The 15,578-nt window shown below is 43.9% G+C and overlaps 2 protein-coding genes and 1 long non-coding RNA gene across 6 annotated transcripts in view; 2 read left to right on the plus strand and 1 right to left on the minus strand.

Annotated features, from left to right (window-relative positions):
- Positions 1-9,069, plus strand: part of TRIP4 (thyroid hormone receptor interactor 4) — a 67,853-nt gene extending 58,784 nt beyond the window's left edge. For all 3 annotated transcript variants that reach the window (XM_016927677.4, XM_024348972.3, XM_024348973.3), the window contains one exon: positions 8,764-9,069. In XM_016927677.4, the coding sequence (XP_016783166.3) occupies positions 8,764-8,831 (68 nt within the window). In that variant the 3' untranslated portion in view covers positions 8,832-9,069. The remainder of the gene's footprint in view (positions 1-8,763) is intronic.
- The window catches only part of LOC129137231 (uncharacterized), a 61,301-nt gene that overhangs the window by 1,402 nt on the left and 44,321 nt on the right, over positions 1-15,578 (minus strand). Inside the window, exon 2 of the long non-coding RNA XR_010151736.1 lies at positions 4,600-4,645. This is a non-coding gene — a long non-coding RNA (uncharacterized LOC129137231). The remainder of the gene's footprint in view (positions 1-4,599; positions 4,646-15,578) is intronic.
- ZNF609 (zinc finger protein 609) overlaps positions 14,500-15,578 on the plus strand; it is a 223,990-nt gene continuing 222,911 nt past the window's right edge. The window contains exon 1 of one of the 2 annotated variants that reach the window (XM_510473.8): positions 14,500-14,601. The gene's annotated coding sequence lies outside the window, so the exon portion shown is untranslated. Of the gene's footprint in view, positions 14,602-14,756; positions 14,931-15,578 lie in introns of those variants that run through there. The other variant, XM_063795114.1, reaches the window with a different exon arrangement.

Genomic DNA, 15,578 nt, shown 5'->3' on the forward strand with positions numbered 1-15,578 from the left:
TTGCAGTGAGCCGAGATCACGCCACTGCACTCCAGCCTAGGCAACAAGAGCGAAACTCCATCTCAAAAAAAAGACTTAACATTTTAAGTATTTATTATTGAACATCTATTTTAGAGACACCACTTCCCACATTTCTCTTCATTATTGGTTCCCAGAGTACAGCCTTGGCTCTCTTGCTTTTCATTCCTTTTTAACATTTTTTTTTTTTTGAGACAGAGTCTCGCTCTGTCTCCGAGGCTGGAGTGCAGTGGCCCAATCTCGGCTCACTACAACCTCCACCTCCTGGGTTCAAGCGATTCTCCTGCCTCAGCCTCCCGAGTAGCTGGGACTACAGGCGTCCGCCACCACTCCCGGCTAATTTTTGTATTTTAGTAGAGATGGGGTTTCACCACATTGGCCAGGCTGGTCTCGAACTCCTGACCTTGTGATCCGCCTGCCTCGGCCTCCCAAATGCTGGGATTACAGGCGTGAGCCACTGCACCTGGCCTCATTTTAAAAAATTTTATTAGTTAATTGATTGAGACAGGGTCTAGCTGGGACCCATCTTTTCTTCCTCTGTCCTAGAGCAGCCTCTTGTATTTCAAAGCAGTCTCAAAATGCATATAGTGGGCCGGGCGTGGTGGCTCACGCCTGTAATCCCAACACTTTGGGAGGCCGAGGCAGGTGGATCACAAGGTCAGGAGATCGAGACCATCCTGGCTAACACAGTGAAACCCCATCTCTACTAAAAATACAAAAAATTAGCCAGGCATGGTAGCGGGCACCTGTAGTCCCAGCTACTCGGGAGGCTGAGGCAGGAGAATGGCGTGAACCTGGGAGGCGGAGCTTACAGTGAGTCAAGATTGCACCACTGCACTCCAGCCTGGGCAACAGAGCGAGACTCCGTCTCAAAACAAAACAAAACAAAAACAAAAACAAACAAAAAAAACACACATATAGTAGTGGTGTCCTCCCTGCCTAACATCCTTGGAAAAGCAACATCAGCAACTCTCCCATTTGCTCATGTCAGTTACCATTTTGTGCCTCTTTGTCATTGCTTTCCCATTGTGTGAATTGCATGATTCTAGGGCATGCATTGTCCTCACTGGTGCGAAACTCTCCCTCATCCAATGCCTTGGGGACCAACTAGCCATTTTATAAATCTATGCCCTAGAGAAGTACTTCTCAAACTATAATGTAACTAAAAATCACCTAGCAAGCTGTTAAAACACAGGTTCCTCAATCCTGCTCTCAGGTGATACTGATGCTGTTGGCCAGCTGGCTGTACTTTAAGTAACACTGCTTTCAATCACAAAATGAAATGCTTGGAGTAGGAATTTATATTAATGTATATTTACTGCAAAATTCAGGCAACATCTTGATTGATAAGATCCTAAGATTCCTACACATTCAAAGATCTGAACCAAGTTGCCCTTAACTGACACAAATTATTTACTTCAGATGGTACTCCAGTTGGTGGCCCAGTAGCCCTGGAAATCCTTTCTTTTCTCCACTATTAAGGATTTATTTATTTTTGAGATAGGGCCTTGGCCTGTCACCCAGCCTGGAATGCAGTTGTGCAATTATGGCTCATTGCAGCCTCCACCTCCTGGGATAAAGTAATCCTCCCACCTCAGCCCCCAAAGTAGCTGGGACTACAGGTATGTGCCACCACACCCAGATAATTTTTAAATTTTTGGTAGAGATGAGGTCTCACTATGTTGCCCAGTCTGGTCTCAAGTGATCCTCCTGCCTTGGCCTCCTAAAGTGTTAGGATTACAGGTGTGAGCCACCACACCTGGCCCTGTTTAGGATTTAGATCTCCTTTTACCCTCCCTCTGTTTTGGTTCTAGCAGTCTACCCCTTCCTCCTCCATTTCATTCTCACCTTCCTCTAGGTACTGGTGGCAACACTGGTGGTAGGAGGAAACGGTGGTAAATCCTCTCTCTCAAACCCACTGTTAATTGATCTTTAGTCCTACTTCCCTTTTCGTAGCTTCTTCCCCTGGCTTGGTTTTCATCTGCTGCCTAAAGTCCTGTGAGAAAATGTTCTGTGTAGAGTTTAGCTATTTCTCTGAAATGTTTTACTTTAGTACTTTCTCTACACCTTCAGGACCTATAGGGCCTTCATTTTTCTCCATAAGGTTTCATGATGGTGAGGGGAGTGACATTCTTAGGAGAAACCTTTAATAACTTCCTATCTTTTTCGTATTGTTTCTGTTAGTTAATGGTAGACTAGACAAGGTTAAAAATTGCACAGAAACAATAGGTAGTGAAAATTTTATTTTGAGATGGGGTCTCACTCTGTTATCCAGGTTGGAGTGCAGTGGCACAATCTCAATTCACTGCAACTTCCATCTCCCAGGCTCAAGTGATCCTCCCACCTCAGCCTCCTAAGTAGCTGGGACCACAGGCACGCGCCTCCATGCTTGGCTAATTTTTTGTATTTTTGCTAGAAACGGGGTCTTGCCATGTTGCCCAGGCTGGTCTTGAACTCCTGAGCTCAGGTGATCCATCCACCTTGGCCTCTCTAAAAACCTTCTACTCTGCCAGAACTCTCTTGCCTTAAGTCCTAGGGGATGCCTCCAGTAGTTTAAGCTGGAAAAGTCTTTAATCCCAGTTACATTGGGGAAAATACATACCTGCCTCTTAATTTGGAATGGTTATCACACTTTCCCCTAGATATATTATTACATGAAGTGATTAAGTTTAATAGCAATAATATTAATACTTGGTCAGGCACAGTGGCTCATGTCTATAATCCCAGCACTTTAGGAATCTGAGGCAGGAGGATCACTTGAAGCCAGGAGTTTGAGACCAGCCTGAGTAACATAGCGAGACCCTGTCTCTACAAAAAAATAAAAAAATTATTCCAGTGTGGTGGCGTGTGCCTATAGTGCCAGCTACTTGGGAGGCTGAGGCAGAAATATTGCTTGAGCCCAGGAGTTCAAGGCTGCAATGGGCTATGATTGCAATACTGCACTCCAGCCTGGGTGACACAGCGAGACCCTGTCTCTAAAAAAAAAAAATTAATTAATAGTCTGCTTTACTTTTAACACTGTGGCTTAAATGTTTTTTTTTTTTTTTTTTTTTTTTTTTTGTGGGATGGCTTAGGAACCTAGCCACCCTTTACAGATTAGTTCTATGATAAATATATTCGAAATTCCAAACTTTTATTTTTGAGACAGGGGTCTCACTGTGTTGCCTAGACTGGCCTTGAACTCTGGGCTCAAGAGATCTTCCTGCCTGAGCCTCCCAAGTAGCTGGAACTACTATGTAGATATACACTACTATGATGCCCGGCTTCAGGTTCCAAACTTCAGACTTGCAAATAAACTTTCAGAATATGACCCATTTATGTGTTGTATCATATATATATATATATATATATGGATGTATAAATGCCTTAAATTAAAGGTGTATACTTTGATTTGTTTGTTTTTGGAAGTGTAAATTTGAGTTTGCTTGACCTTAAGGTAATTGTGTCTCCTGAAATTGAGATAATTCAGAAAAGAGCAATATACAATAGGGTATCACCTGGCTCTGTGTCTGCTTTATATAGGTTGAATACTCAGATAAAGGAAATTTTTTAAATTTAGCAACATGCTCTATAAACTCATGCACCTTATATCTTTTGCAAACCATGTGAAAATTCCTATGAGAGTTATATCAATTGATGACAAATATTTTTTCCCTTTTAACTTCTTGCCCATCTGCTGCACATGCATTTGATTTTCTTTTAGGCACTATGATTGAGGATGTGGTTTAACACTGAAACGATTAGGTACTAAATGTAAAAATATTGGGGAAATACAGAAACTAAGTGTTACACCCTACCATGAAGAGGATGTATTGTATGTCACTATGGTTCACTATCCAGATCCTGATCTTAGAAGCCCAGGGTGGGCTGGGCGCAGTGGCTCACGCCTGTAATCCCAGCACTTTGGGAGGCCGAGGCAGATCACAAGGTCAGGAGATGGAGACCATCCTGGCTAACACGGTGAAACCCCGTCTCTACTAAAAATACAAAACATTAGCCAGACGTGGTGGCAGGTGCCTGTAGTCCCAGCTACTCGGGAGGCTGAGGCAGGAGAATGGCGTGAACCCGGGAGGCGGAGCTTGCAGTGAGTCGAGATGGCGCCACTGCACTCCAGCCTGGGCGAGAGTGTGAGACTCTGTCTCAAAAAAAAAAAAAAAAAAAAAAAAAAAAAAAGGGAAAAAAAGAAAAAAGAAGCCCAGGGTGAACTAGAACTCAGAGCTTAGAGTTCCTGCAATCTAAGGACAGTCATGATGACTGCTGCTTTCCACAAGAAGCCCCAGTCCCTTACCATCATTGCCCACAGCTGGCCCAAGAGTTGCCTCTATTGGCAATCATTCTGTTAGACGTTAAGGATACAAAATGTCCATGATTGTAAGGAGTTCACAGATTGTTGGCAAATGTCTGATTTTTTTTAGGCAGCCTGGGGATGAAAGAACGTCTGAATTCCTGGGAATATCCTGGAAATCCTTGTTCCTCTTGTATCTTGTTTCTCCTATTAGCTTTCCATTTTAGACATCATCATTGAAGCCAGAGATTAGTCTGCCTACAATTGAGTGTTTTATTCTGATGGGTTCATCTTACCTGAGCTGGTCTCACTTGAGGGCTTTCATAATCATACTGGAGTTTCCTGAAACGTAAAATAGGAATGTTCTCATTCAGTAAAGCTTTAAGAATGTGAAGAAAATGATATGTCTTTTTTTCTTATGAAGAATCTGAAATAAATAATAATTAAAAGACTTGCCTGGGGTTATATGGTAAATGAAAGGTGAAATTGAAACCATAACTAAGAAACCTAACTCCCAAGCCTCAGCGTAAATAATATAACCACCCTTACTTCTTCAGGAGACTTTGAATTTATGAAGCCCCCCACTTTTTTTTTTGAGATGGGGTCTTGCTCTGTTGCCCAGGCTGGCATGCACTGGTGAGATCTCAGCTCACTGCAACGTCTGCCTCCTGGGTTCAAGCAATTCTCCTGCCTCAGCCTCCCGAGTAGCTGGGATTACAGGCGAGCGCCATCACACCCAACTAATTTTTGTATTTTTAGTAGAGACGGGGTTTCGCCATGTTGGTCAGGCTGGTCTTGAACTCCTGACCTCAAGTGATTTGCTTGCTTTGGCCTCCCAAAGTGCTGGGATTACAGGCATGAGCCACACCTGGCCTGAAACACTTTAATATATATTATTTCAGTTATAGGCTGAGCATCCCAAATCTGATCTTTTTTTTTTTTTTTTGGGAGTGGGTCTCACTCTGTCACCCAGGCTGAAGTGTAGTGGTGTGAACTCGGCTCACTGCAACCTCTGCCTCCCTGGCTCAAGCAATTGTCCCACCTCAGCCTCCCAAGTAGCTGGGACTATAGGCCTGCACCACCATACCCGGCTAATTTTTTATTGCTTTTATTTTTATTAATTTTTTTTTTTTGAGTTTTACTCTTGTTGCCCAGGCTGGAGTGCAATGGTGCGATCTTGGCTCACTGGAACCTCCGACTCCTGGGTTCAACTGATTCTCCTGCCTCAGCCTCTTGAGTAGCTGGGATTACAGACACCCTCCACCACGCCCAACTAATTTTTGTATTTTTAGTAGAGACGGGGTTTCACCATTTTGACCAGGCTGGTCTTGAACTTCTGACCTTAGGTGATCTGCCTGTCTCGGCCTCCCAAAGTGCAGGGATTACAGGAGTGAGCCACTGTGCCCGGCCCCAAAAAAAAAAAAAAAAATTTTTTTTTTAGACAGGTCTCACTCTGTTGCCCATGCTGGAGTGCAATGGCATGAGATCTTGGCTCACTGCAACCTCCACCTCCTGGGCTCATGCCATCCTCCTGTCTCAGCCTCCCGAGTAGCTGGGACTCCAGGCTTGCACCACCATACCCGGCAAATTTTTCTGGGGGTTGAGGGGGGGTTTCGTTTTTTTGTTAGAGACAGTATTTCACCATGTTGGCCAGACTGGTCTGGAACTTCTGGGCTCAAGCGATCTGCCTGCCTTGGCCTCCCAAAGTACTGGGATTGCAGGCATGAGCCACCACGCCCTGCCACAAATCTGAAAATCTGAAATGCAAAATCTAAACCTTTTTGAGCTTCAACATGATGCTCAAAGGATATGCTCATTGGAGCATTTGGGATTTTGGATTTCTGGATTTGGGATACTTAACCAGTAAATATATATAATGCAAATATTCCAAAATCCAAAAAAATCTGAAATTTAAAACACTTCTGGTCCCAAGCATTTTAGATAAGGAATACTGAACCTGTCGTTATTTGATTAAAGGACTCAGTGTACGTGTAATACACGTAGCTCAGTGACTGGTCTATAGAAAGCACTTCATGTTAGCTATAATCTTCTTAATAACTCTGTGTGTTAGTAAGGGCTTTTTCCTCCTTTCATTTTACAGGTTTATGGAAGTTGTTTTACTCAAATCTTTCTGGCGCAAGGTTTCCTGTTCTTTTCACTGTATCAGATTGTCTCAGGAACAAATTATTCCAATTTACATTTCATTTCTAGGGCACAATATCATAGAGTTGGAAGGAACCTTCAGTATTGTATAGTCCAGTTTCCTCTTAGAGTTGATAAAAATTGAGGACAAGAGTGACTAGGTAACATACTCAAGGTTATACAGCTAGGAAGTCTTAGGATTAAAACTGAGTTTTTCAGCCAGGTGTGGTGGCTCACGCCTGTAATCCCAGCACTTTGGGAGGCTGAGGTGGGGTGGGGGATTGCTTGAGGTCAGGAGTTCAAGACCAACTTGGCCAACATGGTGAAACCCTATCTCTACCAAAAAATAAAAAAATTAGCTGGGCATGATGGCACACACCTGTAGTCCCAGCTACATGGGAGGCTAAGGCAGAATTGCTTGAACCTGGGTGGTGGGGGTTGCAGTGAGCCGAGATTATGCCATTGCACTCCAGCCTGGGCGACAGAGACTCTGTCTTAATAAATAAAGTCTTTCAACTTATGCAATACAGACAATTGGATGTCTGGAGTCCTAGATGGAATTCTAAATTCTGTCCTAGCTTGTCCTAAAAAGCTGAATGGGACTCACCTCTGGGTACCACCACCTTTACAATCTGTACTCTTACATTTATCTGATATCTGCTATTTGTGGTTACTTAGTACTGTCTATAATATAAAGGTTTTGAAATTTGTAATGTCTACCTTTGTTTAATTCATTTGGTGAGAGTATTTATTGAGCGTCTACCATTTGGCAGTCACTATGGTAGTGTTAGGGATACAAAGGCTGACTTGCCTTGTAACAGGGCTCTTTGCCAGATGGCTGGCACATGTTCAGGTTTTCAGCCAGGCAGCATAAGGGATAAAAGAACTCCTAAATCCCTGGGAATGCCCTATGCTCTAAAGCCCTAATTAAAATCAACAGCATTGTGATTATTGTTAAATGATATTCAGGGTATCACTTAGTGATGGTTTCTGAGGAAGCCTAGAAAAGGACATAATGTTCTTCTAGAAGCAGGTGTAGCCTAAAAGAAAAGAGAGAGAGAGATAAACAAAGAGAGATATACAGACAGACTAATGTTGGGCAAGAGGAGATTTAAGTAAACAGAGAAACTTGTTAGGCTGAGGCTAATTTTTCTCACAATCTTACTGTGCCATGGTCAGTACATGTATTCTTAACTTAATTGGACAAGTGAAAATACTGAAATCCAGAGAAATTGAATGACTCGCCTAGGTCATACAGCTAGTTAATACCAGAGAAGGGTGGACTAGAACCTGGGTCTTCTGATTTTTAGTCCAGTGCTCTTTCTGTTATGCCCAATTGCTGCAACAAATGAAAATGACAACATATTGAGAGGCAGTGATTATGGGCATGGGCCTGTGGTATACTCAGCTGCCTTTGAAGGGGAAGACTCCTTGTTTTTTTTTTTGTTTGTTTTCTTTTTTTTTTTTAGTGCTGAGACTGAACTGAATTATGTTTCTATTTTCAGCATAAGCATCACTATTGACTTAGGTGAGACTTTTTGTGGGAGAAAGCAAACTGCCAAACTGTTCTCAGGCCAGACAGACAGGAATTCTCTTAAGATTCTCCTAATGAGATGGATGGTTCCTAAGGCTGCTACCACTGAGCCAAACTCTATCCTGGTAGATCTGAGAAGAGGTCAGAGACCACATCAGTAATATACCTTTCATTAGGGTCACCTGGGATGGGAAGGTTGCTTGTTTTCTAAGTTTAACACTTAGAGAGTCATATAGCCTATGACCTTTAACCTTCTTAGCTGGTGATAGGGGCCCTTTGTCAGTAAAGCATTCATGTGGATTCTATTCCACTGTTGCAGGTCACTCCCCCTATTAAGTCTGAGGCAGCAAAGGGGTGTTGAACTGCTTTTCTCACTGTGAAGGTTCATGCATTATGCTCAGCCAGTTAACAGGTCACAGGAATGGATTTCCCACTGTGAAATGCCTGCCTTTATTGCATGTGTATATTCTTAAAAATTTGCCGTAGCATCAAACCCCTTAAAAATGTGATTATTTCTTTTCTAGTAGCTACAAAATTAGAAATAATTAACTTCTTAGATTCTTAGGACAAATACTCATTGTATGCATTTGTGTATCCTTGTACAGTGTTCCCATTGCTTCCTTATTCTTACAGAATGAAACTCTGAAGTTTGGAAGTGTCTGAGTCCTGAAGTAAGATAATTGAATGTGACAGGAACACAGTAACCAGAAGACCTGGGAGGCTGCAAAAGATTTGCATTGCAAATACAAAAATAAATAATGAGACTTATTTTTCTCCCTTACAGGGAAATTGGATTCCAAGATCCATCAAGGAGCAAAGAAGGGGTTAATGAAGCAGAATAAAGCTGTCTGACCCAGGAGAAAAGGAACTATACAGCATAGTGGAGTTTTGTGTACTAAAATTGCTATCTACTGGTCCTTTGGAATTGAAGTAGTAGAAACCTAAAGGCTTGGCGTCAGGCTTGAATATCTCAGAACTTAAACTCTTACCAAAATCTGTATATTTTTCTTAAGGAGTGGGATTCCTACTTTATGTAATGGGTCAAAATCTTTGAACACATTATTTATAAAAACCTGTTTAAAAATTCTAAGTCTTTTGACATTTTTCTTAGAATAGTATCAAAAGAGATTGGACCAAGTTGGAAATTCTTTTCCTTTCTGAGACTTGTATTTGTAGTTAGAAAGTTTTTAACCTAGGTTAATGATTTTTTTTGAGGGTTCCTCTCAGATTTTAAAGTTTCTTATCAAAGGGATAATCTGATAGAGTAATAGGATGTTTGAGGAATCCTGTGCTTAATACAAACCTGTGATGGGACAAAAAGGTTTGTAACAAGTTTTCTGCTCCAATCCAATGTCTCTTAAACAGTCTGAATGAAATGTGAAAAGCCGAGTAACCCTCACTGGCAAATTTTTTTTTTGGAAGGAATAACCTGAAGAAGTGCTTCCACTTCTTGGGTTTGAGAAGCCAGGATATGGATGGTTCAGACTGGGAGGAGATGGAGCCACCTGCTAAAGCACCATGAAGGTGCCCTATTTATTTTGTTGGTATTGCAAAAGCATCACTTGGATGGGGCAATTAGAAACAAACTAAAAAATAAAATCGCCTTAGTAAATGCATCCAAATACCCACCAAATGCTGAACTCAAACCTTTTAAACCATTCACATCCCAGAAAGCTATGCGCTTTGGAAAAAGAAGAGGTTGGTTTGAAATGAGATTTTTGTCAGTCTGGCCGTCCTTAGTGAAACACTTTCTGAGGCTGTTCTGAAGAGCTGTCAGAATCTCAGTTGCTGGCATCCTGAGGAAATTCATGGTCTTAAATGTGTATGTTCTGCTTTTTATAAAACACCACCACCACACTGGGGAAGTTGGACTCCCTCCAGCAGTTGTGTGCATTTCTTAAAAAAGAGAGAGCAAGGGAGAGAAAAAAAATGTGCCCTGTGTTATGAAAAAGATTAATTTCCCCTTTCTTTAATCCTTCATATTCAGCGTTTATTTGCATTGAAATGCCTCCACTCATTATGCATTGATGTTCACTCAACTGTGAACCCTGCTTGTTGCATAGCTCTAGGCATTGGTTTTGCAGGGCCTGATCACTCTGGATTCCCAGGGAAAACCCACCCGATTCTTGTTGCGGCGATGCAAACATGTAGTATTCTCTTTTTCTGTTCAACCTCTGGAGAAAGGGGAAAGGACTGCTAATGTCCACTTCTTTGGCAGGGGGCATGTCGGGGGAGTCTCTTTCTGGCTTCCTGCAGACCCTACTATTAATGAAGCCATACTGGGTTCACTATGCAGCTAATAGTTTACTAAGCAGTAGCACCTTGAATTCTATGCTGGAGTTGTCTGGCTCTCTTAATACCAAAATAAAATTAGAAGGCAGGAGGTGAAGAGCCTAGGGAGGGAGGAAAAAAGTTTATTTGAACAACAGCCTGAGCATAGAGGTGTCTGGATTGATTTTTTTCTCCTGGATAGACTGTGTGCATGCCGAAAGAAAAACATCAGGAGCTGTGACAGATCAGGTTATGCAACCATTTTGTGTGCTGAGATAAGACAGTTTACAAGAACTTTACAAGTTTACAAGAACCCACCTCAGCATCCAAAATATGCAACTGGAGCCTCATTAGTAAATGGCAGAATAACATGGAAACTTCTCCTTTTCATGGTTAGACTGTGAAAGTCTGTCTTTAGTTCATATGGTGGTGGTGGTATAAGGTCTCTCTTTTATTTGTGGAGACACCAGGGAGGAAGTGTGGGAGAAACTTGGGGGTAGATGGCCTTCAGTTGCTCAGTGATGAATAGCACAATTTAAAGCCTAGTGGAAATTCTTAGCAGCCTGAGTGCAAACTTGCCCAGGAATAGCCTTTTAGGACTTTACAACACTTTGCTCTGACTGTGTAACTCTGGGACAGTGTGGCCTAAAGGAAGTTTCACATTTCTGAGCTGGTTTTTTGTTGCAGTCTAAATATCTGTACCCCCTTTTGAATAGTTGGGTTCAATTGCTGTCAATTTGTATAGTGCCTAAAGGTTTCAGCTTTTTTGTTTTTGTTTTTGTTTTTGTTTTTCCAGGCAGGACTCAGTCTCATTTATATAAAGTCAGAGTAGGGGGATATATGAAACTGGAGACTTTCTCTGACGGGGTTTAGGAAGCCTTGGCTTTATTGCTTCTCGGCCTTTTGGCTAAGATCAAATGTAGGAAGCCTTGGCTTTGCAGTTAGATGTTTGGAATAGAGTAAGGGTTTTTGTTTGTTTCTTGCTATAGCTAATCTGGAAAAAGAAAACTAGGTATCCCCTCTTTTAAGTCAGAAGTTTACATAAATTCATTTTTTCCTAGGAAGTAAGTGTGAAAAATTTAGACTTCAAAGCCCATTTATGTGGATTTCATTTAATTTAGTAAATTTTTAAAATGCACCTAGCCAAGATCAAGACAGCATGGGAGTTATTCTCAAAAAGTCAGCTCAAAAAGACGAGTAAACAGCAAGCATCTATTAAACTAAAGAAATCAGTGAACTTCAGTTTGTTAGGCCTGGGGAGGGACAGAAAATCCAATGATGAAGGAATTTTTTTTCCTAGAGATTCAAGTAGCCAAGCATACATCTGCTGCTCTGAGCTTCTGTGAATGTGTTCGGAGAGAGGTGATCCATACCACAGGCACCAGCAGCAACAAGGCATCCAGCATGTGGAGGGCTTTTCTACTTCTCTCATGCAGAGAAGAAAGAATACAGCCTCAGTGCCATCCTCTGACACAAATGAACTTGTGTAAATGTCCATTTATGTGTATGTACATAATGTGGCTTAATTCATAGGGTGACAACTGATAACCTGATCCATTTTCAGACTTCATTTGTGACAATAGAAAGTCCAGAGAGACAACCTAGTAAGTGTACCCTAGCTTGAGGTCAGAAAAATGGATGTGTATATAGTGAGTGGGACTGTGGAACAGTGGGGTGGTGGGGAGTTCCTGAGAATCCACAGAGGAATGTCACAGGAAGGGAGTGAGATAGTGGCATAAGGAGAAAAAAAAAATCAGTACAGAGGATTTAAGAGTCTAGAGCTGTACTGTCTATTATGGTAGCCACTAGCCACTTGTGGTTATGAAAATTTCAATTATATGAAATTAAGGATTCAGTTATTCAGTCACTGTTGACCATATTTCAAGTGCTCAAATAGCTACATGTGGCTAGCGACTTCTGCATTGGACAGCACAGGTATAGAACATTTCCATCGCTGCAAAAAGTTCTGTTGGATAGTGCTTGTCTGGAGCAGGGGTTGGCAAACTTTCTGTAAAGGGTCAGATAGCAAATATTTTAGGCTTTACACAGGCCATGCAGTCCTTGTTTCAACTGTTCAACTCTGCTGTTGTAGTAAAAATGCATCTATAGATGATAATGTAAATGAATGAGCTTGGCTAGAGCCAATAAAACTATTTTTTTGTTTGTTTTTTAAGACAGTTTCATTCTTGTTGCCCAGGCTGGAGTGCAGTGGCAAGATTTCAGCTCATTGCAACCTCTGCCTACCGGGTTCAAGCGATTCTCCTGCCTCAGCCTCTCAAGTAGCTGGGATTACAGGCATGTACCACCACGCCCGGCTACTTTTGTATTTTTACGGGGTTTCTCCATGTTGGTCAGCCTGGTCTCAAATTCCCGACCTCACGTGATCCGCCCGCCTCAGCCTCCCAAAGTGCTGAGATTACAGGCATGAGCCACCGCACCTGGCCTGAAATTTGAATTTCATATCATTTTCACATCATGAAATAGTCTTTTGATTATTTAACTGCTTAAAAATGTAAAAATCATTCTAGCTCATGGGACATGTTAAAACAGGTGGTGAGCCTGATTTGACCTGTGAGATGCAGTTTGCCAACCCTTGGTCTAGAGGAACAGTAAATCAAAACTTAAGGTTTGTTTACTATGTAGGACATCTGATCACTTGAACATTTTTAGTGGTTCTTCGAGGCTTGAGAACTTTCTCTGGCTGAAACTTGGAGTTCACTGCAGGAATGTTTACCTTCCTTTGTTCCCTATTTTTGCAGTCTAGTTCTCTCCAATGGCAGAGTCATGCTCCTTCAGTGGGAGATGACTACTGGAATGTTTAATCCTTAATTAAATCATGCCTAAGTCTAAAACACTAAACCCTTCTCTGTCTCCACCTGCTAAGTAGCTGAATCCTCACTTGTAACTTTGTCTAGTATACATTGGAAGTTCGCTGTCACCTGGGATCAGTTCTGCCCCTGTACTGTCTAACAACATGACTATTGGTGGACCAAAGAGAGATTATTTTTCCTAGACCAGAAAGGTTTACTTTTTATCTTTAGCTATCAACCCCTCCCCCCACCTTTTTATGACCTCACTTTATCTCCAAGTCACATGCTATCTTGAGTGGCACTGTTGAAGGATGCCCCAGGATAAGGGAAAAAAGGTAAGATAAATGCAAAGCAAAATAAAATGGTCAAGGACACAGGAAGGACATAATAGGGGCTAGGATGTGGGAGGCCTTGAGAATTAAGGTAAATTTGTTTGCTATGGAATGAGATGGAAGTCTTAGGAGGCCGTCATGAATAGATGTTTCACAAGTGAAAGCTGGGTGGGAGGGCTCACTTAAACATGGACTGAATGCCTACTGTGCACTAGATAGTATGCTGGGCAATCAGAGATGAATAGCAGATAAGGAAAAATAAAAGCTACAATCCTTAGAATGGTGGGTTGGAGAAGGACAGAATAAGACTTTTAGATAATAAAAGGCAACAAGATTTAGTGATATAGGATGGTGAGGGGAAAAGGGATATATAGAGGGATTAGAAATGGGTGCTTTGGGGAGAAAAGCAAGTGGTAATCCTAAAAGAAAAAGCTGGAGAACAAAGGATAAAAAATTAGGAGGTTGGTACTTTGCTGAACTAAGGGGTAAAATGGATGAAACCATCAGGAGCTGTGATTGCTCTTCTGTTCTTTGTGGATGCCCATGTTCAGATCCCCTACGGCCCTTTCCTCTCTGTGGTTGAAGGACAACTACAGAAGAGGTGTCTTCTGTGTTATAAGGTGCAATACTCCCCCCAGAGACCTCTCTATGAGGAAGTCTGATCCAGCCAGAGTTCTACTGCCCACGAGGGGATAGCGTTAGGTTCGAGCTCTCTAATCCAGGTTTCTTTGAGTTTATCTTGGTTCTAACCGGCACGCCGGGTTTTCCAGCATTCCCTGAGCTAAGACTCCCTAATCTGGGCTCCGGGTGAGCGCGCATTCCGAGACCCAGGATTTCGCTCCTTCATCCAGGTTCCGGGTTTCCCCTGCGCTCACCGGCTCCAGACTCCACACAAGCGCGGAATCCGGATCCGAGGGCCTGGTAGTCCAGTGTCCGCGTCTTCCGGGTGACTCTGGTTGTCCCGGATCGCGGCGGCGGCGGCGGTGGCGGCGGCTGAGGGACCCGCGGCCCCGGACACAGCGGCACCGGCCGGGCGGGGCGGAGAGGCGCGGGGAGGTGGCAGAGAGCCGGAGCCGGAGCCGGAGCCGGGGTGGGGTGGGGGGGAGGGGCCGCGGGAACGGATGGCGGCCTGGGCCCCGTAGCAGCGGCGGCTCTACGGCCCGGGGCCCCGGGCGGGCGGAGGTGGCGGCTCCCGGGACCGGCCGCGCGGTGAGTCCGGAGCTTTGTGTGGAGCCGGGACTGGGGGAGGAAAGAGGCGGCGGCACCGATGGGGCGCGGGGCTGAGGGGATCTGATGGGGGCCGGGGGCGGCGGCGCTGCCTGACGGAGGAAGTGGGGGTTGGGGGGGCTGGGGCGGAGCGAGGGGAAGGTGTGTAGGGGGGGTCGTTGCGTGGGTGGGGGAGGGGGCGTCGAGGGGCGCGGGGTGAAGTTCAAAGCGTGGCCACGGCCGGTTCAGGCTGAGGGTAGGGGTGCCCGGGAGGGGATTAGGGTCTGGCTAGGTTATGGGAGCAGGCCAGAGAGTTTCTGAGGCGAGTCTGGGTATGTTGAGGGCGCTCGGGGCGACTGGGGCCAGTCAGGGAGTTGGCGGGGGAGGGGGGGCGGGGGCGGTGGGGGTTGTTCAGAGCATAGGGTCGGAAGCAGGACGTGTGCGTGACCTAGGAGTGGGGAGCAAGGTGGCTGGGATCCTGCAGTAAGTAGGTTGTGGGTGTGTGCCCCTAACAGTCTTCAGGTCACATTTACTCCTGTCCTTTTCTTCAAGATGGAGGGATCCCTGGGCCTGGACCTCAACTGCTATCCTTGTACCCCCGGGAGGGTTTGTGACCCTATCCTGTTTGGAAAACCCATGCTGCCCTCTTTTCCCTTTATGTGTAATTACGGTTGGATCATCTCTGTGCTTTGCTCAGATTCTCCTTCCTCCCTCTGGGGTTGAGGAGGAGGAGACACATCTGACCAATTAATGTGTGTTTGTGAAACAGGCAGCAGCAAACAGTCATTTCAGCTTCTAGGAATTAGGCTCACACAGGGTGGAGAGATCAGAGCCCTTCAGGGGGAATATTTCTGAACAAATCACGGAAGATTAAATTCTCTAAGAAACAGCTCCCTACCTAAATGAGAGTGGGAAAGATGGGGAAGAAAGCCTGTCTGTTTCCAGCCATGTGTCCAGAGCCTAAGGGGTTGAGGAGAGTC

The sequence above is a fragment of the Pan troglodytes genome, chromosome 16, assembly GCF_028858775.2.
Source record: "Pan troglodytes isolate AG18354 chromosome 16, NHGRI_mPanTro3-v2.0_pri, whole genome shotgun sequence".
NCBI classification, from domain to species: Eukaryota; Metazoa; Chordata; class Mammalia; order Primates; family Hominidae; genus Pan; species Pan troglodytes.